At 40.2% G+C, this 25,952-nt stretch overlaps 1 protein-coding gene across 1 annotated transcript; it reads left to right on the top strand.

The window, feature by feature from the left end:
• Nucleotides 1–8,966: 8,966 nt before the first annotated feature.
• On the top strand, nt 8,967–13,869 carry LOC142612893 (cytochrome b-c1 complex subunit 7-2, mitochondrial-like). The gene is made up of 4 exons (XM_075785072.1): nt 8,967–9,277; nt 9,433–9,590; nt 10,637–10,684; nt 13,468–13,869. The coding sequence occupies exons 1-4, from the start codon at nt 9,178–9,180 to the stop codon at nt 13,534–13,536; spliced, it is 375 nt and encodes a 124-aa protein (XP_075641187.1). The 5' UTR covers nt 8,967–9,177; the 3' UTR covers nt 13,537–13,869.
• Nucleotides 13,870–25,952: the final 12,083 nt, after the last annotated feature.

Here is a 25,952-nt window from a genome sequence, read left to right on the forward strand (position 1 = left end):
AACCACCTCAGAATCCAAAGGAAGTTCAAAAGTTGACTGGGATGACTGCTGCTCTTAGCAGATTTATCTTTGGGTCCGCTGATAGGTGCAGGCCCTTTTTCCAGTTGCTAAATAAGTGGAAAGGATTCGAATGGACCAAGGAATGTGCTTTGGCTTTTCATCGACTTAAAGAGTATCTTTCCTGGCCACTCATCATGTCTTAGCCAGCGATCGATGAAGTCCTGTTTGCATACATAGCTGTAGCTATCCATGCAGTCAGTTTGGTTTTAATACGGGACGACAGTGGAGTATAGAGACCGGTTTACTATGTTAGCAAATCTTTGAATGAAACCGAAGTGCGATATCTACTTTTGGAGAAGGCGATTCTGGCCGTAGTTCATGCTACGCGGAAGCTTCCTCATTACTTCCAATCCCACACCGTTGTGGTTTTGACTTAACTTCCTCTCAAGTTGGTACTGCGAAGCGTTGACTACTTAGGAAGGGTAGCCAAGTGGGGAACTATTTTGGGAGCTTTCGATATCAAATATATGCCTCGCACCTCCATGAAGGGCCAGGTCCTTGCCGATTTGGTGGCAGAATTCATCGAACCCTCATTAGAAGAAACCGTAAAGGAGTCGCACATGGATGAAAAATCAGTTGGCATGGTCACATGCGAAGGGCTTCCGGTCTGGAAAGTATATGTTGACGGGGTGGCGAATCAGAGAGGGTCAGGTATCGGGCTTGTTTTGGTATCCCCTGAAGGAATCACCTTTGAAAAATCGTTGAGATTGGCGTTCTCGACCACTAACAACGAGGTTGAGTATGAAGCTGTCTTAGTTGGTATAGGTATGGTCCAGAGAATGGGGGGAAAGTCAATTCATATGTCCTCGGATTCTCAGTTAGTCGTGGGCCAGGTGATGAGAACCATAGAGGCAAGGCATCGGAGAATGCAAGAATACCTGGCTAAGGTCAAATGTTTACAATCCAAGTTTGATTCTTTCATCCTGACGCATGTCTCTCGAAGTGGAAACACACATGCAGACTCATTGGCCACTCTGGCAACATCCTCGACTCAGGGCTTGCCTAGGATTATCCTCATCGAAGACTTGCTGAAGCCTGCTTTAACAATCGCAAGTGTCATCCGTATCCATCAGGTAAGACTCGAACCTAGCTGGATGGACCCCGTAGTGTCTTTTCTAAAAAGTGATGTGTTGCCCGAGGAGAAGTCTGAAGTAGATAAGATTCGTCGAAAGGCACCTCGATTCTGGTTGTCCGAGGATCAGAAGCTGTATAAACGCTCATTTTTCGGACCATACCTACTGTGTGTACACCCTGAAGCGACGGAGGTACTTTTGGAAGAATTGTACGAGGGGATTTGCGGAAGTCATACTGGAGGGAGATCCTTAGCCCATAGAGCTCTGATCCAGGGATATTGGTGGCCCAATATGCAAAGAGAGGCTCAGGACTACGCGAGAAAATGTGACCAATGCCAGAGATTTGCGCCCAACATCCATCAGCCTGATGGTGTCCTTAATCCTTTGTCTAGTCCCTGGACATTCGCTCAATGGGGACTGGATATAGTTGGGCCTTTCTCGAGAGCTGCGGGAAATAAAAGGTAGCTACTCGTGGGAACTGATTGCTTTACCAAGTGGGTTGAAGCTGAGCCTTTATCAAATATTAGGGATCTAGACGCCAAGAAGTTTGTCTAGAAGAACATTATCACTAGATTTGGGATACCCCACACGCTTATTTCAGATAATGGTGTGCAGTTTGATAGTAAAGCTTTCAGAAAGTATTGCAGTGACTTGGGCATCACAAACAGATACTCCACTCCAGCTTATCCTCAGGGAAATGGGCAGGCCGAGGCTATTAACAAAGTTATAGTCAGTGGACTTAAGAAGAGACTAGAAGACGCAAATGGCAGATGGGTAGAAGAGTTGCCACACGTTTTGTGGACGTATCGGACTACACCACGAAAATCCACAGGAGAAACACCCTTCTCCATGACTTACGGGGCCGAGGCAGTGATACCTTTGGAATCTGGGTTTTCGACATTAAGGACAAGCTCTTTCAACCTAGAAGATAACGAGGGTTTGCTAGAGAAAAGCCTGGATCTGGTTGAGGAGCGGTGAGAGGCCGCCATAGTTCAACTGGCTTACTATCAGCAGAAGCTCAAACGAGAATATGATGCTCATGTGAAACTAAGGCCACTTAGAGATTTAGTCTTGAGGAAAGCTATGGGTACTTCCAGGAATCCAGCGTGGGGAAAGTTAGCACCTACTTGGGAAGGACCCTACCGAATCACCTCTGTTACAAGTATAGGGTTGTATCGCTTAGCTAATCTAGATAAAAAAATTGTATAACGTCCTTGGAATGTAAATAACTTGCAAAGGTATTACTATTAATGAAACGCACTTTTGTCATTTTTGTTCAATTATCATTATGTTATGTTTTGATCTATTTGTTATAAATATCAAACAGAAACTTAGTCATGGATGGTCCTCGGATCACGTACCTTGTGGAAACTGATATCTTATTCAATGTTAAACAGAACCTTAGTTACGTCGGGTCCTCGAACCTTCTACTTTGGGGAAATTAACATTGCGATCTATTTGTTATAAATATCAAACAAAAACTTGGTCATGGATGGTCCTCGGACCACGTACCTTGTGGAAATTGATATCTTATTGAATGTTAAATAGAACCTTAGTTACGTCGAGTCCTCGGACCTTCTGCTTTGGGGAAATTAACATTGCAATCTATTTGTTATAAATATCAAACAGAAACCTGGTCATAGATGGTCCTCGGACCACGTACCTTGTGGAAATTGATATCTTATTGAATGTTAAATAGAACCTTAGTTATGTTGAGTCATCGGACCTTCTACTTTGGGAAAATTAACATTGCGATCTATTTGTTATAAATATCAAACAAAACTTGGTCATGGATGGTCCTCGGACCACGTACCTTGTGGAAATTGATATCTTATTCAATGTTAAACAGAATCTTAGTTACGTCAGGTCCTTAGACCTTTTACTTTGGGAAAATTAACATTGCGATCTATTTGTTACAAATATCAAACAGAAACTTGGTCATGGATGGTCCTCGGACCACGTACCTTGTGGAAATTGATATCTTATTCAATGTTAAACAGAACCTTAGTTACGTCGGGTTCTCGAACCTTCTACTTTGGGGCAATTAACATTGCGATCTATTTGTTATAAATATCAAACAGAAACTTGGTCATGGATGGCCCTCAGACCACGTACCTTGTGGAAATTGATATCTTATTCAAAGTTAAACAGAACCTTAGGTACGTCGAGTCCTCAGGCCTTCTATTTCGGGGAAATTAACATTACGTTGGGTCCACTACTCTAAGTATCGAACAGAAACCATGTCCTGTGGTTACATGCCTCATGAAAATTGACGTATTGATAAACTATGGTAAGATTGACGGTTTGCCTTATACCCCAAACTAAATACCAAGTTAAGTCTTAAATTGTATGTTGTTGTACTTCATCTATTCCAGTTCATGCATATAATTTACATTAAGGAAAAGTGAATTAGTATTTTACTATTGGATATTGGAAATCAATTAAAGAACAACCCTTCAAGTTTCTCATTAATTTTTGTCAAGAGATACATTGGAAATGAAACTTTGAAATAAAATAATAATAAACAGTTAAGATAAAAGCCCTAATACCAAAAAATTTATTACATAAGGAAGATGGGGTCCTAACTAGCCTATGCTTTAAGTCTTGGTGGGGGGGTTCTATTTGGACCTGCTGGCAACTTCTTTAGTCATATCCACCTCCTCTGTTTGTTTAAGTTCTGTTTCAAATGAGGTCTGGACTTGTTTTCCTTTGTCTTTTTTCATTGTTGGAGGAACATTTGGCTTGACGTCCTTGCTCGAGCACTTCTTGGCTTCGCCACCATGTTCCTTCTCTTTGTCGGAACTAGCAGGTTCTTTAGGAGTTGGAATGGGCTCTTGGATGATGGATGGCTGTGTTGAAGGCGCAGTCTCCGGGGTAGGCATGGCAGGAGGAAGCTCTTTGAACACTTGGATGTCCTGGGGAATCCAAATATTCTCAAGTTTCCTCAACTCCGAGGTCGAAGGAATTCCAGCCACGTTCAGAGCTTCTGCCCATACTTATTGGTAGTACTCCCTACATAGCTCTGCCAACTCCTCTGTCAGCCGATCTTCTATTGTCTCAACCCCTTCATTGAAAGCAGCTTTCCTAGTAGCCTCTATAGTTTCCTTGAGGGTACGAGCCTCCTCCTTCGCTCGAGCAAGCTCTTTATTTAAGTCAGAGTTTTCTTGCTGAGCCTTAGACAGGTCCTCGTCCTTTTGGCGCAGGAGTTTGCGTTGCCCCTCCATTTGCGTTTTAATCGTTTGAAGGCTAGCCTCGGCACCATTTCTCTCCCTTTTTTCATCTGCCAACTTCTTGGTCAGATCCTCGTTCTCCGCTAGGGCTTGGCCTAAGGCCTTCTCGGTCTCGATTCTGACCTGGAGTTCGGCTATAGCCTTTTTTCGAGAGTCTTCCACCCATCTCTCTGCAGCGAAGACTTTCTGAACGGCCTGCATTGAAATATTGAACAAATGCACTATTGTTGAGGCAAATTCACTTAGCAAATGCATTATGGAAATAATTGAAGGATACTTACTAAAGCCAAGTCTCTTTTTAGGGAAAGAAAGAGATGTGGCTGAGTCATCTTATCTAGAGCCTTCATGTCCTTCTGTAGGAGAAGAGGCTGTTCCAGTGCGTCGGCCAGGTAATGGGCATGTCCTTGTTGGAACGCCTTGATGCTAGACTGACAGGAAATGGGGGCCCCATCTAGTTTTAGGTCGGGAGATCAATTAGCTTGTGCCTGGCGTACCTCGGCCAGGTCGCGGTTATCCCCACTTTCTACCGAAGAGGCACACGTTTTACCTTTGCCTGCTTTCTGTTGTTGTTGTTGTTGCTTAAGTTTCTTCTACCTCTCCACCTCTGCTTCCTCGGCTTCGTACTTCCTCTTCCTCTTAGGATCCAGGGCGTGAATCTTAGGATCGGTGGGAGGAGGAGGTGGTGGCAGAATGGGAAGGGGTTGCGACCCAACCGCCCCCTTTTTGCAGGCCTATGTGCCCCTCCTAGACATCAGCTTTCTAAGGGTAGACATGTCGTCTTTCTCGGAGCTAGAGTAGAGCTGTGCTATTATCAAACCCTTTATGCCAGAAGTTTCTGCAGGCACGTGTTCTTCGTCCGAGAGGATGACGAGGTGATCTTCTTGAGGTCTCTCAGCTTCTTCAAGAAGAAACTGATCAATTTCCTCGTCAAGCGATTGTTGTGAAGATGTCAGTTCTTCTCGGATGTTTGTCGTCTGGGAATGCACCGAGAGAGGAACTGCTGCAATGGGGCGAGAGTACAAGATGACGGAGGGGTCGTCTGGAAGTTTGTGGGCAGAAAGGAAGCCTGGTCTTGAAATATCTATCCTTTTATGTCTCTGGTCGCCTACGGTGATCGCGTTGCTAATCTCTTGGAAATCGTCTGATAAAGGATCGTATCCCAATATCAAATGGGCTGCCCTCACTTGCAGGTCTTCGCTTACAAACACTTCGGATCGAAGGACACGATTGAGATCAGCGACGCTGCAAAGACTTAAACGAGGTCATACGTGTTGTTTGTCTGCAAAAACATCCGAAGAGACAAATGTAGTTAGGTCAGCAGCGAATATTAGGTAAAAAGGAAAAAAACAAACAAGATAACCAGAAATGGTGAAGTTAATAGGACTAAGTCACAGGTTAGGGAATCTAACTCCTATAGAGTCACACCTGGGTCTCCCCATTTGACAGGGCAATGAGAACCGTCAAACCAGTTTCCTGAGGCGATAAGATAGTCGTCTTTCATGCCTTTGTTGGATTTGGGAAGACAGGATATGAGCCTAACAATGCTAAATCTGGATTTAAGGTAGTACCCTACGTCTTTAAGTTTATGGCACTCGTACATGTAAACGACGTCATGCCATGTGAGGTTTAGACCCATTTGTTCATTTAGAACGTTGACACAACCTAAGATTCTAAACACATTTGGTGTGCATTGATCTGGGCATAACCTATGGTTACGTAGGTACTCACTGGTTACGTTTCTTATGGGAAGGGTCATCCCACCCTCTAGGAATGCAATAATAGGGATGATAACTTCTCCCTCTGTTCTAGCGTTACCTATGGCTTCTACAGGGCAATATCTCAAGCCAACGTCTTGGGGAATATGATATTTGGCCCAAAAGCCCTCCATACCAACGTCAGTATCTACTAAACACTTAAATCTACCCATTTTGTGGGGGTGTGAATGTATGTTCGAAGAGGGAAAGGGTGTAATTGGTGGCCAAGGACAATAGTTGAGGAGAAATGAATAGAGAAGATTGAGAACTTATGGGAAATAGTTAAACAATTCTTCACGAGCTTCTTGGGAGGAAAGAGAATGAGTAATTCTTAGATGTGATTGATTTCTGAAAGGATGGATGGAGATTCGGTTCCTAGGCATTTTGGCGTGTGGTAGGCGGCCTTGAATTCGAGTTATCCTGCCCAAATTTTGAGAAGGAACCCAGACCATTGGATGCGCATCTCACCGTTGAACGTGGGGAACAAGACGTAACTTACAGTCATTAATGCGAGTATTCTGGGTTACGAAGCGTCAAGGGCGATTTAAAAGAAGCGAAATGACCCAACACGTGTGGCGGTTCGCAAAGTGTGTGGAGGCTGCGCTGTTGGTTCAAAACTCCATTTCTCTCCTCAGATGGGGGGAAAAATGAAGTTTTGAGGGGCTATTGTGGGGGGTAAAATAATTAAAATATGTATTTGGGCCTTGGGCTTGATTTGGTGGAGAAAGCCTGTTCGAGCATAGCTTTTGAGGCCCGCAAACCAGTTCGTGCTATAAGGGTTGGAGGAGTTGTCCGAGGAGGAGTATCTCCTCGGATGAGTCAAGTAAAGGTCATAAGACATGTTAAGGGGTTTGGAAGGAGAACTTCGGAAGATCTGTTGGGTAAAGACATGATCCACGCGGTTGTTGGAAGTAAGAGCGTATGATAAATATCAAAGGGGAAAAGGCTGCTACCACCACATTAAAAACCCTGCACCTACCTCCCTGACCGCATTAATGGAGAAATGACCTCTGAATAGTAATGTTCAGCCTTCCAGCTAGGGTTTGAAGACTTCAAGAAGGTGCAGGATGGGACAAGTATCTGAGGGGAAGATCTGTGTTACACGTGGAAGAAGAAAGGAAGAAGAAGATGGATATAAAAGAACAAAAGAGGTATGAGAGGGAAAAAAGAAGAAAAACGGTAGTTGTAATATTGTTTTTAAGGAGAGAAAGGCAGTACAATTGGTCCTCGGATGTAATCCAAGGAGAGTTTCTTTGCTATTCTCATCTATTGAACACGCGGATAATGGCAATCTAGCCTGATTTTTCTCTTTATCCAACATCCATAGTCTAGGTTTTAAGCCCACACTCTGCAAATTTTATTGTATAAGGCTCTTTGGGCCTGAGTCTGTCTAGTGATTGAACCGGGTACAAATTGTGCACTTACAGTATTATTATATGATTTGAAATGTCTGATATCATTGGTATGGCTTTTGGTTAGTGTAGTTTGATATTGATTGGTATTTGTAGGGGTATGTTTCAAAAGGAGAATTTGTAGCGGTTGACTAACCGTATACAATATCTATTACGTACTTTGCTAAGAATCCAATTTAAGCATCCTTTATTATTTCATCTACTCTTCTTACATATGCAAGTCATGCAACCATTCCAAAGAGTGAACAAATATGCCTGCCTCTACCTCTAGCTCTGAACCTCTTACCTAATAAGATTTTTTTTTTTTTTTTTAATCCTAAACAACTTAACTTTTAGTTTTAAGCTTGTCGCAAATTTAAAATAAAAATTACCAAAAATTTTATTTTTTTAATAAATACTATCCAAATAAGTCACTACAAATAAATTGTTTCCAAACACACTTTAGCAGTGGGTGCTAATTTTCAGCTAACTTCTTCCTTTTTTTTATTTTACTTTTTATAGGTCTCATCACACTTTTCGCGGTCTTATTTTTTTTCAACTGGCTTTTTGTTTACAGATGGCAAATCGGGTGTTTGGTTCTTTTTCTTTTTTTTTCAAGGTATTATTTCTGTTTGATGGGTCTCTTTGCAATAGAAAATATTATTCTCTCTACCAACGGCAACATCACTAGTAACAGTACGTCAGTACCCCATAGTTATACCCACGCTGCAAGTCACAGGCCCTCTGCCTCCAAACTAAAACTAAACCACAATCTACAGTAAAAAGTAAAAACTCTTAAAAACCCAGTTTATACTTCGAGTTAAGGGTGTATTTGTTTGGAGGTGAAACAGGATAGATAAAAAACTTTGAAAAGAAAATGAGAAGGAAAATTTTGTTGGAGTGTGTTTGGTTGGATAGGAAGGAAGGAAAATAAATAGTGTGATCCAAATGTTTTCTTCCTAGACCCATCAAAATATTTTCTTTCCAAAATGAAGAGAAAACTGAGTGGAGATGAATTTTTTCTTGATTGGCAAAAATGTCCATGTGTATGTGCACATGAGCTTCATCGATTTGTTTTTATTTCTGGCCATTACCGTTGCCTTTCTTTTTTTTTCTTTTGATTTTCTAGATTTTTGTTTTAACTAGACGTGATTTTTTTTGAAATAATTTTTATTTTTTTAATAAATTTAGGTGATTGTTTTTTTTTTTTTTTGTCATTTGTCTTTTTTTTTTTTTTAGTTGGGCATAATTCTTTAACAAAAATATATGAATAAATTTATTCAAACTTTTTTTTTATTTCTCCATTTTTTCACTCTCAACCAATAAAATAATAAATAAATAAAATTTTTCTATCTTCTCACTTTTTCATCTTCTTACCATTTTTTATCCTCTCACTTTTTTCAACTCCGGTATCAATAACTCTTTAACCACTCTGAAACTCTTTTTCTTTTTTTTTTCAAAGCCCACACTTTAAACTAGTTCCCGGACACAAAGCCCATTACAAGAAATAACGCCGGCCCTGATTGAGGCCTTGACGCTCCTCAGCTTTTTACAATTTCCATTTCCATTTCATTTCATATCATTTCCAAAGGCAAATCAAGCTGAGCTTAGAGAGAGAGAGAACTGTTTCTGGGCAGAAACCCTAGAAGAAGAATTGACCGGCAAAGCAATGGCATCGCCGTCGTGGCTGCAAGCTCTGTTGAACCCTAACAAGAACTGGTTCGCCAAGCAACACATGAAAACCGTCTCTCAGCGCCTCCGCAATTACGGTCAGTCTCTCTCTCTCGCTCTCTCTCTCTCTCCCTCTCTGACTGTACGTATAGATAGGTGTTTGTGTATAATCGTTGTTATTATGCATATATGTTAGGGTTTGTGATGTTTTGGAAATGATGATGATGATTGATTTTTTGTTGTACGTGAAAAGGACTGAGATTTGAAGATCTGTACGATCCGAAGGAAGATTTGGACATAAAGGAGGCTCTGAATCGTCTCCCTCGGGAAATCGTGGACGCCAGAAACCAGAGGCTCAAGCGCGCTATGGATCTCTCTATGAAGCACGAGTACCTTCCTCAGGATCTTCAGGTTCTTTTTCTCAATCATTCAACCCTCAAATTTCTGCTTCCTTTGTTAAATATTCAAATCAACTCTAATTTTTGTAGCTCGTTATACAAGTTTAGCAATATGTTTGAACCTATTATTTCTTGGAAGTCAAAAGACTTGATCTGTGATTGAAAGATTTGAAGTATGATGAATATGACTTGAAAATTATGTAAATAATCGTATAGCAGTTGTCAAATCTGTAGATTCCTTGTTGATGAATGTTGTTTTTTTTTTTTAAGTTTTCAGTTAATAATTGATGTAATAGTATATGGGTTGTGATTGCCAAGAGTCTTGTAGCTCAACTGGCAGCTCCTGGTGTTTCCAACGGAGACATCCAGGGTATAATAAGTCCATCTCCCCCATTCTATCTATTTAAACATTTTTTTTTTAAAATCTAAAACTTGTGAACTTAGCCGATACAAAGCTCTATGATATTATGATAGCACCCAATTTTAAATAATAATAAAAAAAGTGTAGGGGAAGAACAAGAAAAAAAATTCAGATACCATACTTTATATGATCCAACTCCCCATCGAGTTCCCAAGTCTATAAGGGTGTTTATAACTCCTATCAAGATCTATATGATATATAATTTGGGAGGTGACTTCTGTCAGTGATCGTAATGATTTATTAATAGTTCTCTTTTTCTTTTTTTAATGGTTGTATTGAGTCTATTGACCAATTTATTCCCATGTTTATTGGTCAAAAACAAAATTCCATGTTTATTTTAGATCACATCTTGGAGTGTTACCATAGAACAGAGCACTTTTTGTTGTAAAAAGTAAATTTTCTCCCTTCACATCACTGCATACATTGGAAGCTGTTATGCCTAAAAATGGGGTAAAAAATGAACATACTTTGGAAGCTTTTTGAACATGTTCATAAAGTTTTGTGCATTCAAGGAGGATCTCAATCATTTTTTTGGCATTTTTCCTAATGTTTGGCCATCTTCTGTGAGAATCATATAATAAACATGTTACAATCAGATCTTCAAGAAACAACCCTGCTTATGTGTTTTAATTATGCAGGCATTGCAAACACCATTTAGGAGCTATCTTAAGGATATGCTAGCCCTTGTGAGTACTTCTTCAAACTAAATTTTATTGCTTTGTTTTTAGTTAATATATTTTCCTCTAACGTGCATCGTACCAGCATATACTTTCTCCTTTGTTAGTCTCCCTTATTTGATGATTCAATAGTTGAAGAAACCAATTAGGAACTGTGTTTTTTATATGTTAGTGATGTGGCTTTCTTTGACTATTATGATAAACGTCTGAATTTTATCTAGCAGATTGACGGGTCATATTTGGATTTTGACTATACTTTGGATTTTGTTGGACGTTAACCTTTTTTTTGGATGAATAATTCACATTTGAGCTTGCGATATAGTCATTCAGTGTACTTTTCAAAAAATATATGCAGTCATTCATTGTTGTTAAAAGCACGCTTAGGTGCGCTTAAAGCTCAAAACTCAAAGCCCAAAGGCCCAAGCACTTTGCTTGGTTGAAGTGAAGCTCATTTAATGAAGAGCGCTTCAGGCGTGCTTTTATGGAACTTTTTGAAGAATCACAAATTATGCTTTAGAGTGCCTTTTATTTTTGGCTAAAAAATATATGAATCATTAAAATATTTTGAGGGAAATGGCATGGACCATTATTTTATTGTACAAAATTTACAGTTTACTGCACAATCATTGTTTTGTTACATATCAAAGGACACAAATAAGGATAATTTACTGTACTTGGGCTTTTTGCCTTTTTAGATGTATATTGACAAAACCATACATATCATTTTGATCATAACTGTCACAATTATGTAATTTTCTTGTGCATAAAGCGCAAGAGCTTTATATAAAATGTTATGTTTAGATTATTATCATATTGTCCATTCATAATTGTTTTTATACTTGCTATATTAGAATTTAAGAAATTGAAATTGCTTATGTAAAATTTGAACTTGAAATTTTGGTGCAATTGCACTATCCATTTGAGTTAATATAGGCAAAATATATTACTATTGATAGTTTATTTACTTATTATTATTATTATTAGGGGAAAATGTCTCGACACGCCCTAAACTTTTAATTTGGCCAGTTTACTCTTTGAACTTCACATAAGTGCCAATTTAAGAAAGAGAGGGAGAATTGAGAGCTAAGAGAGTAAGAACTTGGTTATTATTTTGTTTAATGAGATTACAAGAGGCAGCCTATTTATACAATAGGAGAAAAGGGCAAGATTAGCCAAACTAACACTGTAACTAACTGTGCCAGTTGGCATAACCTCCAACTTAGCTTTAATTACTTCTTTTTAAGCACATGCTGCACATGGCTTTACACTAACTGATTACAATGCTAACTAAGTAGACGCAACATCCACCAGCAACCTTAGGACAATAGGGATTAGGTTCCTAACATCAACTCACGTGGCAAGCATATGAAAGAAAAAAAAAAAACACCAAAGCATCCGAGAGAGAGAGAGAGAGAGAGAGAGGTAGGGTCTAATTTTTTGAGAGAGAAAGAGGATCAAGGTTTTGGAGTTGGTGACTACTGGTTGAACCCACCACCGCTGTTTATCAATTCAGTTTTTTGGTTTTCTGCACGTAACTGCCTTGTGTGGGCTTGTCATCCCTCTGCAGATCTATGTTTATTTGTTTGTTATTTTTTTTTTCTCATCACTTTTCTTTCATCTTCTTGACAATGAATATGGTAGTTAAAGAAGATAGAGGAGAGGGGTTTGGGTTGGGGTTTCGGAGTTAGTGGGGCAGTGATTTATGGCGGCAGCCATCAGGGCTTTTGGCTGATGGGTATGGTGGTATTTTGTGGTGGTGTAAAATTTGGGTCAGTGTTTTGCCTGCAAAATCTGCACTCACCCAATCAACTGAATCTACTCCCATTCCCATCAGATTTATGTCCACCATACAATACCAATTGAGGAGATGAAGTTTTGGCTATGGAGGTTTTCTTCTTTTGGTTTTTTCAAATAAATGTTCAGAATGATTGTCTCCTTAATATGTCTAGAATAAAATTAACAATGTAATTTGGAACGATTCATCAACAAAAAATGTAATTTGGAACGATTCATCAACAAAAAATGTAATTTGGAACGATGTTGGTCAATTTATGCTAGAAATCTGGGTTGCTCTATTTGGGATTTATTTTCCACCCTTTTTGTGGTTACTTTCACATTTATTAGATATAGTGTGTAGTTTGGCGGGGGGTTGGAGTTGTTGGGGGTGTGGGTATATCCTTTCTCTCTCCCTTTTTTTTTTTTTTTTTTCTTTCACGTGATGTGAGTTGACTGTTAAGTATATTAACAGCAAAGTGATAGAAGTATCGATTGGACACGTGAAGTTTAAGGAGTAAATTGGCCAAATTAAAAGTTCAGGGGTTGTAATGGTCACTACCTTAAAGTTTAAGGGGTTTCATGACATTTTTCCCTTATGATATGTTATTGCCTATCAAAAATAATTATATGTTATCAATCTATCTAATAGATGCTTAAAAAAATCAATCTTTCTATTAGATGTTATATATTATATTTGAAAAATGTGAACTTTATTTTAACCAAGGGCGTGCTTGTGCTTGTGCTTTGTGCCTAAACTCTTGGACCCCAAAATGTTTAAGTGTGCTTTGATGCTTTTATAAACACTGGACTCAGAAATATCCAATTACCTAGATGTTTGCCTAACTTTTTCTCCATTCTTCCTCGCACTTTGTGCCAATACAGAAAGTTTCATGTCCTTAATTTACCTTGATGATGCCTTTTAAAAAAATTCAGTTAATACCAATGCTGTGTAAATATGATGTGTTTATGCGCTTTGAAGCTTAGCTTAGATACATTTTGGAATGGCTTAATGGCAGGTTAAGAAAGAAAGGGCAGAACGCGAAGCATTGGGAGCATTGCCCCTCTATCAGCGTACAATTCCATGATCATTTCTTCCTGTTGCAGGCACTTTTGAATCTCCATGAGCAATAAAAAGTTATGGGTTAAAATTGGAAGGACTGTAAGTGATGACAGCTCTGATCTACATTAGGGCTTTTAGCCTTTCACATTATTATTATCTGGCAATTCATTAATTACAAAAGCATACTGTATTCTACCATCGATGCTTTCTCCTCTCAAGCCAAAAAATCAAAAATCATTGGTACTCTTTGGCCAAATATGGGTTAAATTTTATTTTCGTTGGCTGTCCTTTGTTTTTGGCCCTCATGTTTAGTGACTCTTGCATCAGCTATGCTAAGATATTTGTCTTCAAGTATGCACCTACATATGTGCAGAACTGCATTGTTTCTACTTTGGGTATTTCTGGTTTAGCGATCGTTTTGTAAAAGCTTATGTTCATTGGTTTATAGACCTTGAAAAATAAGATTGGCAAAAGTATAATTCTACCTGAAAGCCAGTAAAATTTTAAAAAGCTTTATTTTGAGTTTTTTTTTTTAATAATCCTCTAGTAAGTTTTAGACGTCTTTTTTTACTCATGTAACATAGAAGGTTTTCTCATTTTATGCTTAGAAGCAAGAACCAGACACGGGGGACGTGTTGCACAATAATTCTTGAATGTCTAGTACACATGAGGGGGACAAAATATTTATTTAATTAGTTATTTTTATTAATAAATAAATTTAATATAATTGTTGGCATATTTTATGCCTATTTTAGGTTTTTAAAATAAGTAACCCTCAAAAAGATTGGGAAACATATCTAAATTAATTTAAAAGCAATAACATATCTTCTTTTTTTTTGGTTAAAAAAGCAATAACATTATCGCAAACAAGTATAAGGATACCCCGATTATTAATAAAATAAAATAAAAAAAGAAAAAGTATAAGGATACGCCTAAAATTGGGGGTGACCTCACGGGTGAATTGGGCTCAGGTTGGGGCTTAACATGCCACTCAACTCAATCCCTTCGGGTGGTGAACGTCCTGACTCCTGACTTATGGTCTCCGTAACCAACAAAAACATAAAGCCCAAATTGCAAATTTACAAAAAATTTCTATCATATTTTCAATCTTTTTAAAAGTGCAAACACATATCTAGGACTTATTAAAATAAAATATAAATATCTAGGGCTCATAAATGCATAGTTTAAGGCATGCTGTGGTTTTGAATCCTTAAGCTCATCAAGATGAATCAAAATTTGGACTCCATCAAGATCAAGTCCCGGGTATTGGTGTTGAGATCCAACCTAACAATATGTCGTTCTTCTCCATGACTAGTCGTCGTCATTATCGAGATGAGCTGACATGCTCGGTGCGTCATTGAGATCAAGCTTTCCACATAGTGAGAGAGAGTGTAGCAAGTAGCAACACTGGGTTTTAAAAAAATCTTTGAAACCAATTAATGCATGTCACAATTCAACTATAAAATATTCAAATTTTGCAGGTTAAGCTAATGGGCACTTTTTTACCAAACCCGCTAACTACCCAAACCAGTTACTCGGTTAATCTACTTTTTGAAGTCTCCCGTGACCCTTCCAGTCAGGTTGGATTGGACGGACAGCTTGAAGCCCTGAACTTATAGATCTGTTGAGTGCTCAATCGTAGATATTGTTGAAAAATGAGAAGATAGAAACGTTGGAAGATAAAGAAATTTAGTTTTCTTTAGTGTGTATTTGGTTGGGAAGATAAAAAAGCGGAGGCTGGTCTCCTTCCGTGATATGTACTTGGTAGTAGGCCGACCGTAGATCCAACTTCGAGAAGTATCTCACGCATATTGATTAGGGCGAAGAAGTCTGCAATCAAAGTAGATACCTATTCTTGATGGTTAGGTTACTTTGTTGAGCGCTTGATAATCATTTGTTTGGTTGAAAAGAAAAATAAAATAATAGAAAATAGAGGTATAAATTTACCATTATGTCATCATTAGATAAAACAAAAACAAAATAACACATTGTATTTTTATTAAAAAATTGTGTATAAATAGGCGTTTTATTTAAAATAAATAAATAAATAACCAAAACTATGATTAGAGATAGTAATTTTGCCCCGCCCTGCTTGACTAGCCCCTCTTCACGTTGCCCCACATAGGTTTTCCTTGCCCTGCACTGGTTTTTTCTCCCCTGCAAAGGTTGTGGGGCGGGCATGGGGTTAAATTTTAGCCCCGCACCACAAGGCGAGACGATGATAGGTTTAGATTTTTTAGATCCACCCCACCCCATCCATGTTAATAATTGTAAATTTTTCATACTTTAAAATCCTACTATTTAAACAAACAAATCAGTATTAGCTTATATTATTGTACCTAACGTAGCTCTCTGTCTCTCTTTTCTCTCTAGCAAGATTGGAAATAAAGTACTAATTTTGGACTCTTATGCATCACGAACCTTTGATTTTTAATGTTTTTTTTTTCTTTATTAGAAACAAATTTGTATACTATTAAATCATGATGGAACAAATTTGTATACTATTAGCTTATATTATTTTACCAGATGTAGTTCTTTGTCTCTCTTTTCTCTCTAGCAAGATTGGAAATAAAGTAATTTTGAACTCTTATGCATCACAAACCTTTGATTTTTGATGTTTTCTTTTGTCTTTATTAGAAACAAATTTGTATACTATTAAAACATGATGGAAGAAAGTGGAAATTATTTTTGAAGATCTAGGTAAATTTTATTTTGTCATGTATTAGGAGTTTGGATTATTTTGTTACGTATTATACTATGAGATTTTTTTTTTTTTTTTGTGATATTGTCTTATCAAACACTTGCATTTAGTTTTTGCTAAAAATTAGTTTGATTTGATAGGATAGATTTAGTTGTAATTTCAAGTATATTTTTATTAATGAAATAGGTTGCATTAAAAAATGTAATAGTTGTGGGAAAAATTAATAAGAAGTAGAGGTTTACGAAGTGGGCGGGGCTTTGCAGGGCCCTAGAGGGCAATGATGGGGCAAGAAAAATTTTCCTATCATGCAAGACGGGGCAAAGATGGGCTAAGACAAAGGATGAAGACCCCATCCTTTAGCTCTGCCCCGCCCCATTACCATCCTTAACTGTGACTGTGATGAAAAAAGAAACAAATGAGCACCCAAGAAACAATCGAGGCAAGATAATAAAAGAAGGAAAAGTGTTCAAAATCTAAATGTTACTTTGCTAGGTTTGGGGTAATTTTATCCAAAAGAGCAAAACTTGTTTTCCATTCTATTTTTCCCCAAATTGGATAAATAGTATATAGAGTTTTGGTGGGCTTGAGAGAATTGCCAGACTCCACCATTTTCTTCTCCATTTTCTCTGATCCCTCAATAAATAATAAGTTTTTGCTTATTAAGTTTTTAACAGTAATCGGACCATAATACATAATAATTTTTAACAATAACTCTATACTTTAGCACCAAAAAATTTATATATTTATTAAAACAAAATGGGACGGGCAAAGAGTCTTAGACAGTTCTATACCAATTACCAAATGTTGATTATCAATTTTTTCCCCCTCAAGGATTAAACTGATCTATATAATGAACAGAGCACTCCTATTCAGTGGTGAAAAAAAGAGGCAATACTAACTGGGAAGGTTTGACTATTTGATTATGGTTAAGTTGGAGTAATTTGTTTTCCCCTCATCTTGTCTGGCGGCTCCATGAAGTTGGCTTGTGATGTGCACTAGCGCGTGAACAGTTGGACGCAGTTTTTGTCCTCAAGCATGCACGTTGGAAATTGTGAACATTGAACCAAACCAAGTTGATGAGCATATGCATTGGTCGCACTGACTTTGTATATAGGATAGTTACAGTATCGGCAAATATTAGTGATGTTACCATCTATGCATTCAGCATCGTTGAAATTTTTCTCGTGAAAGCGAGATTTGTTTGGAGAAAAAGGTATGAGAGTTTTTTTTTTTTTTTTTTCTCTGGCTTTAGGCATGTTTTCTTTTTTTCAAATCGATAGCAAAAGAAATTTTTTAAACCATTTCATAATGTGAAACTTACGTTCAAGGTTACCCAACCCATGGGCCAAGGCATGGTTTTTCTGGGCCTGAAGTTCTATGCAGTTTCTGAACAATTACTATTGGCAACTTTTTCGAACAAGAAGACAAGGGCGGCGGGTTCCGAGAATTGAAAGTCGAAGGTGTCGTTATGTGATTGTCAATGGATACGCCCTTTTGCTACGTATGTACACGGTTCACCGTATTAATTGCCACGCCAAACACACCTGGCTTCCCTTCTTCTTCGTCTTCTTCTTAAGACCACGTGCTTGTCTTATGCGCCTGCAGGAAGGAAAGTGAGAAAGCTGTGTTAAAAATATCTTTCACAAGTTTTATTTTGGATCCTTGAATGTTAACTTGGTCTGTTCTGTAGTCTGTACACATGCCGTCCACAATGCCAACTAATTTTGGATCCGATATGCGAATCAGATGAATGCAACCTGGGAATTTTCTTACCATTCAATAACACAACTTACAATCTAGAAATCAAATTTTTTTCAACTTTAATCCATATATATATATATATATATATATATATATATATATATATATATATATATATATATATATATATATATATATATATAAATTGAAGCTTACCTTGGGACAAAGTTTTGACCACGTACAAATAACTAACAATAGAGAGATGATGTGTGTTTATGTCATGTGTACGACACATAACTTACTTATAATTGTATATAATCACTTAAGTATGATTTAGTAAGTGAAATGACATGAATACATGTCATCTTTCTATTGTTAGTTGTAAATAAAAATTTGTACAATTAAGTTTGTAACAAAATATTATTTTTTGTGAACCACTTATTCATCATAATTGTAAGGGCATTTTGCTTGTTATTTATTTATTTATTTATTTTGGGTGAAAAGGAACTTATATTAAAAATAAAAAAGTACAAAGTTTAGGGTAAATAGCACCCGAAGTATCAGCGAAAGAATCATGCTTTGATTCCCTTTGCTTGTTCCTTTTGAAGTGGTGGTAAGATGTTGAATATGAATATAGATAATGATGTGGGATGAAAACGCTCAGACCGTCCCTGGACGGTCATCACCTCGGCAGCCGTCCAGGAGTTATCCTCAGGACGAGGGTAACGGACAAGGCCGTCCTGAGGATGATAGCGAAGCTACATCCCTCGTCCATGGGATGCGCACAGCCTGCCCCGAGAGGACTCGTCCACATAAAGATTCGTGGACGAGGATGCTACACTTGGAATTATCAGGCACACTAGACGAAGGAATTCCAGGACGAGGATATCATACTTAGGAGAATCTCCGAATATAATGTGACAATCCCTTATCTCACGCATAACTGTCATGTATCCGTTGTGAAATAGAAGTGTAACTCCTAAACGGTTATGGCAGTTACGTTTAATCCTCCTTGAATCCAGGGGAGGTTCCAGTATTCGATAACCGTCTATGGAAACACTATATAAACACTGATTCGGACAAAACAAAGGTACGTTGAACAGTTTTTGTCAAAAGATTGAAATTCCATATACCAAGAGAAAACTGACTTTACCATCGGAGGGTTCTTGGCCGGCAGCCCCGGTCACCTTTGATTGGCTTTTCTTTTTTCTTCAGGCCGCAGAGAGAGCAAGTGGTCCTTTCAAGTCCGAAGCATCCAGCCTACTGATCTTCTTTGCATCATCAGTTGGCGCCGTCTATGGGAAGAACAGTGTTCTTCTCGTTCGGTTATTTGTTCTGTTTTCAACGATTAGCCTTTCCCAAACAAAAGGCTGAATGGTTCGAACAAGATCAAGGGCTACAAGCCCGGGCCACCAGGAGAGTAGGGATGCTTCTAGCAACCCCCTTCGCGATCGCAGGTCAGCGCCTGTCATGCAACCACCCTCCATTCAACATATACAATCCATGGCCGCCGCTATGGCAAAACTGACACGTCAAAACCAAGAGTTGAATAGGGAGATCAACCTCAGGAGGCAGCGCCAAGATGGGCACGCGGATAGACGGGCACCGAGTCAGGAAGGTGGAGGAGAAAACGTCGAGTCCGAAGATCAAACAAGGGGTACCGCTTCAAGAAGGGTGTCACACTTGTAAAAAGAGATGGACCAGATGAGAAAAACCATGGATGAAATGAGGGAAAACATAAGGCGAGCGAACCCAGTGGATGATATGGTTCACCGAACGGACTCCCCCTTCACGGCTTCCATTAGCAGTCACACCCTACCTCCAAAATTCAAAATGCCTTCTCTGGACTCGTATGATGGAAATCGCGACCCTTGCGATCATATTGCAACTTTCAAGACGACCATGCACCTACAAGGAGTCCCGGACGAGATTATGTGCAAAGCTTTTCCCACCACACTTAAGGGATCGGCGCGAGTGTGGTTCGGTAAGATACCCCCAAACTCGGTGGGATCCTTTGAAGAGTTGAGTAAGTTGTTTGTCAACAATTTCATTGGAGGACAGTGTCACAAGCGTTCCTCCTCTAGCCTACTGACCATAGAGCAAGGGAAAAACGAGAGTTTGCGATCCTTTTTCACCCGGTTTAATAAGGAGGCCCTGACGGTGGACGAGATGGATGACAAGTTATTACTGGCCGCTTTCCACAATGGGGTCAATTCCGACTTGTTCATTCATAAGCTCTACGAGCGGGAACCACAGACCATGGCCGATCTCGTCCATTCGGCCCAGAATTTTATGAACGCTGAGGACGCTATCATAGCCAAGAAAAGAAAAAGGGCAGAACGTTCGGAAGCGGGTCACCATCGTTATTCGGATCAAGGACCTCGTCCAAAGAAAGCTCGGGTAGACGAGAGGAAAGATAAGGATGGTAAGAAGGCAAGTTCCTCCGCGAGGAATCAGCAATACACGCCCCTGACTATGCCACTAAAGCAGGTTCTTATGCAGATCAAGGACGATCCGTCCTTGAAATGGCCGGATAAAATGAAGGGAGACCCTAACAAATGTAATAGGAGCAAGTACTGCCGCTTTCACAGAGACCACGGGCATGACACGGACGAGTGCTTTGACTTGAAGCAACAGATAGAAAATCTCATTAGACAAGAAAAATTGAGGAACTTCCTTGGACGAGACCAGAGGGATGAGAAAATGAAAGCCAAGGTGGAAGAATCATCACGTCCCCCACTAGGAGAAATAAGGGTAATTATAGGAGGAAACTCGACGGCGTAGTCGTCCAAGTCAAGGAAGACATACCTGAAGGTGGTGCAGAACATCCAGCTGTTCGGACGACCTACTAGGACGAGGGAAGTAGACCAACAGGCCGTTACGTTCACAAACGAGGAAGCAGGACGACTCCATTACCCACACGATGACGCGATCGTCATCACCCTACTCATCTCTGACTATATGACCAGAAGGGTGTTGATAGACAATGGCAGCTCTGCAGACATTCTCTACTACCCCGCATTCCAACAAATGAGGCTAGGACGAGATCAGCTTCGACCAGTGAACTCGCCGTTGGTAGGATTCGGAGGAATGAAGGTGCAACCAGTGGGCACCATCACATTACTAGTGGTCGTTGGAACACATCCACAACAAATAACTAAGGAGGTAAATTTCCTCGTTGTTAATTGCGCATCGTCATATAACGCCATCATTGGAAGACTAACACTAAATAGCTGGAAGGCAGTAACCTCTACCTACCACTTGTCCATCAAATTTCCAACTGAGTACGGAGTAGGCCAAGTACAAGGAGATCAGTTGGCCGCTAGAGAATGCTATTTAGCTATGCTGGCAATGGATGAGCACGTGCAGGCAATGAGTATAGACGGGAGAAGAATCGCGGCGGAACCCACTGAAGTGTTAGAGGACGTCCTTTTGGACGATAACCAGCCTGGGAAGTATACTAGAGTTGGGGCGAGCATGGACGAGGGGGCAAAGCGCGCTTTGGTCCGGTTTCTGAGGAAAAGCCTCGATGTCTTTGCATGGAGTCATGAGGACATGTCTGGCATTGATCCGAGTGTCATTACCCATAGCCTGAGCGTGTGTCCCTATTCGAAACCAGTGCGTCAGAAGAAAAGAGTTTTCGCTCCCGAGCGAGACAGTGCCATTAAGGAAGAGGTGCAGAAGTTGGTCGCCGCGAAGTTCATCCGAGAAGTCCATTACCCAGATTGGTTGGCGAATGTGGTCATGGTCAAGAAAGCTAATGGCAAGTGGTGAATGTGCGTGGACTTTACTGATTTAAACAAAGCATGCCCCAAGGATAGCTCCCTATTGCCACGCATTGATCAGTTAGTGGACTCGACGGCAGGTCACAGGATACTTAGCTTCATGGACGCTTTCTCAGGATACAACCAGATACAGATGAATGAAGCGGATCAGGAGAAGACCTCATTCATCACAAGCCAAGGGTTGTATTGCTACAAGGCAATGCCCTTCGGTTTGAAGAATGCAGGAGCGACCTACCAAAGGCTGGTTAACCATATGTTCCGTCCTCAAATCGGGCGAAATGTAGAGGTTTATGTAGACGACATGCTGGTAAAGAGTCAGGACGAGGATAGACATCTGGACGACCTTCAAGAAACTTTTGATACGTTGCGGCGGTACAACATGAAATTAAATCCAAGCAAGTGTGCTTTCGGGGTTTCATCGGGGGAATTCTTGGGGTTTATGGTGTCGCACAGGCGAATTGAGGCGAATCCGGATAAAATCCAGGCAATACTGAATATGGAGCCACCGAAAAATATCAAGGAAGTCCAGTCTCTTACTGGACGAGTTGCCGCCCTCAACAGGTTTGTATCGAAAGCTACTGACAAATGTTTACCATTCTTTAAAGTCCTTAGGAAGGCTTTTGAATGGACGGACGAGTGTCAATAGGCCTTCCAAGACTTGAAGACGTATCTCATGACGGCTCCACTGTTGAGTCCGTCTGTACCTGGGAAAGAGTTGTACTTGTATTTGGTAGTGTCCCCACACGCAGTAAGCTCAGCGTTAGTCAGAGAAGAGGGGAGAGTCCAGAAACCAGTCTATTACACAAGCCACGCGATGAGAGGGGCGGAAGGACGATACCCGATGATGGAGAAACTAGCCTTCGCATTAATCACGGCTTCTAGGAAGCTGAGACATTATTTTCAGGCACACGTCATCAACGTCCTAACAGACCATCCCATAAAAAAGGCGATGAGCAAGTTGGAAGCTGCTGGACGGCTAGTACAGTGGGCCGTTGAGCTCAGCGAATTTGATGTCAGATACCTCCCAATGAGTACGATAAAGGTGCAGGCGTTGGTAGATTTCATCGCAGAATTCACCCCCAGCCAGGATAACCTGAACAAGGACAAAGGAAATGAAATGTGAGTGATTAATGTAGACGGATCGTCCACACTGTATGCAGGAAGGATTGGAATTGTACTGAAGTCCCCTGAGGGTGACAGGCTGGAGTATGCAACCCGTCTGCAGTATCAAACTACCAACAACGAGGCTGAATACGAGGCTCTACTCAAGGGATTGGAATTAGCCAAGTCCTTAGGGGCAGAGTCGTTAACAATCAGAGGAGACTCTCAACTGGTCATTAACCAAGTGAATGAGATGTGTGATGCTAAGGAAGATCGAATGAAGAAATACCTCAATAAAGTGAAACGCCTTGCACGAAAATTTTCAGCCATAAGTTTTATTCAACTTCTCAGAGAGGAAAATGCGGAAGCAGACGCCTTGGCAAAAGCCGCTTCGGCAGGGGTCATAGACGAGTGTGACGACATCCAATATATGCCGAGTATAGATATTCCTGACATACAGCAGATAGGAGGAGGGGAGAATTGGATGAGTCTGATAATAATTTATCTCAAAGATGGAAGGCTTCTAGAAGACAAGGATGAAGCGAGAAAGTTAAGGGTCAGGTCAGCCAAGTATGTCCTCATAAATGAAATGTTATACAAGCGAGGTTTTTCCCAACCTTACTTAAGATGCTTGGCTCCTGACGAGTCAAACTATGTTCTAAGGGAAGTTCATGAAGGATCGTGTGGAAATCATTCAGGAGCAAGGTCGCTAGTCCATAAAATCGTCTGTGCCGGCTACTATTGGCCTACAATGCAGGCGGACGCTAAAGCTTATGTCAAGGTATGTAACCAATGCCAGCGCTATAGCAATGTGCCTAGACAGCCGTCAGAATACCAAACCCCAATGATGGCCCCATTGCCCTTCGCACAGTGGGGACTGGATATCCTAGGCCCTTTTCCCATGGGAATCCGGCAAATGAAGTTTTTGGTGGTGGGAATCGACTACTTTACCAAGTGGGTAGAAGCCGAGCCTCTTGCAGCAATCACTCAGCAGAACGTGAAAAATTTTATGTGGAATAATATTCTATGCAGGTTCGGGGTACCCAGGGTATTAGTATCCGACAACGGACGTCAATTTGACAACGCACCCTTCATGGACTTTTGCAATCATTTCGGGATCAAGAATCACTATTCCTCACCCTCCCATCCACAGGCAAATGGACAAGCAGAAGTAGCAAACCGATCCCTGCTGAAAATCATCAAGACTCGACTCGCAAGGGCAAAAGGGATATGGCCAGACGAGCTACCAGGTGTTCTTTGGGCCTATAGGACGACTGCACGAACTCCAACAGGAGAGACCCCTTTTAAACTAGCCTATGGGAGTGAAGCTGTCATACCAGCGGAGGTTCATATGGCAAGTCATCGAGTGATGGAGTACCAGGAGAAAGACAATGGGGAACAACTTCGCCTTGACCTCGATCTTGTTGATAAGGTAAGAATGAATGCGGAGCAAAGGACGGCAAGGTACAAAAATCTTATGGCCAGACAGCATGATGCCATGGTAAAACCCAGACGGTTCGGTGTGGGGGACCTTGTTCTCAAAAGGGTCTTCTTGGCGACTAGGAATCCAGCTCATGGAAAACTGGGACCCAATTGGGAAGGACCCTACAGGGTAATCAACTGTAAGAGGCAGGGGTCCTACTACCTGGAAGCCCTGGACGGGCGGAAGTTAGAGCATCCCTAGAACGTGGAACATCTGAGGAGGTACTATCAGTGATAAGCAGGGATGAGGGAAGTCAGTGGCAAAGTTACAGTTATGATTTGCGTGTTTGCTTATATTTACTGCTGTGTTTTTACTACTATTATGGTGTGTTACGAATAAAAGTGCATTAGTTCTTAAACTTTTGCACTACTTACAGACCAGCTTACAAAAGATGAGGCTATGTACTTTTTAATTATCTTAATAAGGCACTAGCTTATAGGCATGTGCCACGTTTGTGAACAATGTTCATGTAATAATATGGTTTGAATTTCTTATGTATTTGATGCATAGATTTAGTTTCCATAATACCCACAGAAGGGGCAAAAGCCTGAGACGAATTGAAAACTTCGGACGCAGAAATGCTCGTCCAAAGCTTTCCTTTAAAAAGGATAAAGCAGAGAAAGAAGCCAAGGCCTTCTCGTCCAAAGCTTTCCTTTAGAAAGGATAAAGCAAGAGAAAGAAGCCTAGGAATACTCGTCCAAGGTTTTCCTTTAAAAAGGATAAAAAAAAACTAAAAAAAACTAAGGCATGCTCGTCTAAGACTTTCCTTCAAATGAGCATAAAGCAAAAGGAAAAAAAGGCCAAGGCCCACTCGTCTAAGAAAGAAAAGTAAGCATTAAGGTATAGCATTCCAAAGACGAGCACTCGTCAAGACGAGAAAACATAAACATTATGAACTTCTTGCGAGAAGGCGAGTAATAATGGCCTAAAGGACAAGCAAAAGTAATGCAGTCATCGTCATCGTCCTAAGTGGGTCGTCCATAAAAAGATCGTGTAGACGATCATTCAACACTTAGAGCATTGTTTGAAAGACAATTGCATAAATGATAACATATAAGCTCCTCCATACAGTAGATAAAAAATAAAGAAGATATTCTTTAGCCTAAAGAGGGTAGACGGCAACCGTCCAAAAACCCTTATAAAACAAGCATTAAAAGGCATTGTTCATAAACTCGTCCAGAACACTCTAGACGAGGTAATTGTACTTGAATACATTTCAAATTCTTAAATACATTTTAAATAGAAAAGAAAGAAAAGAAAGCTAAACAACAATAACAATTGGCTAAAAAGAAACATTTTCTTCAAGAGGAAGGGGCATCAATGTTGGGGTCGTCTTGAGCTGGTTTGGTGGAAGCGTCGTCCTCGATGTTGACATCGTCTGAGCCTGTGTGGACGAGAGAACTTGTAGCAGTAGCAAGGTTGAGTTTAATGGTGCTAAAATCAACTTCAGGAAAGTTGTCCATAGCGTCCATCCTAAAATCCTCAAACCCTGTTGCGTAGTTCGTATCCATCAGGTCAGTGAACTCTTTGGACACTTTGAATTCCTCCACTGCCTCGTCTTTAGCTTTCTTAAGAAGTAGACTCAGCTCGTCATTCTCCCTTTGAAGAAGTTCAAGACGGTCGTCCTTCTTGGCAGCGTCGGACTTCAGCTCCCCCACCAAAGCCTTCAA

Source organism: Castanea sativa, chromosome 1 (assembly GCF_040712315.1).
Source record: "Castanea sativa cultivar Marrone di Chiusa Pesio chromosome 1, ASM4071231v1".
In the NCBI taxonomy this organism is placed as follows: domain Eukaryota; kingdom Viridiplantae; phylum Streptophyta; class Magnoliopsida; order Fagales; family Fagaceae; genus Castanea; species Castanea sativa.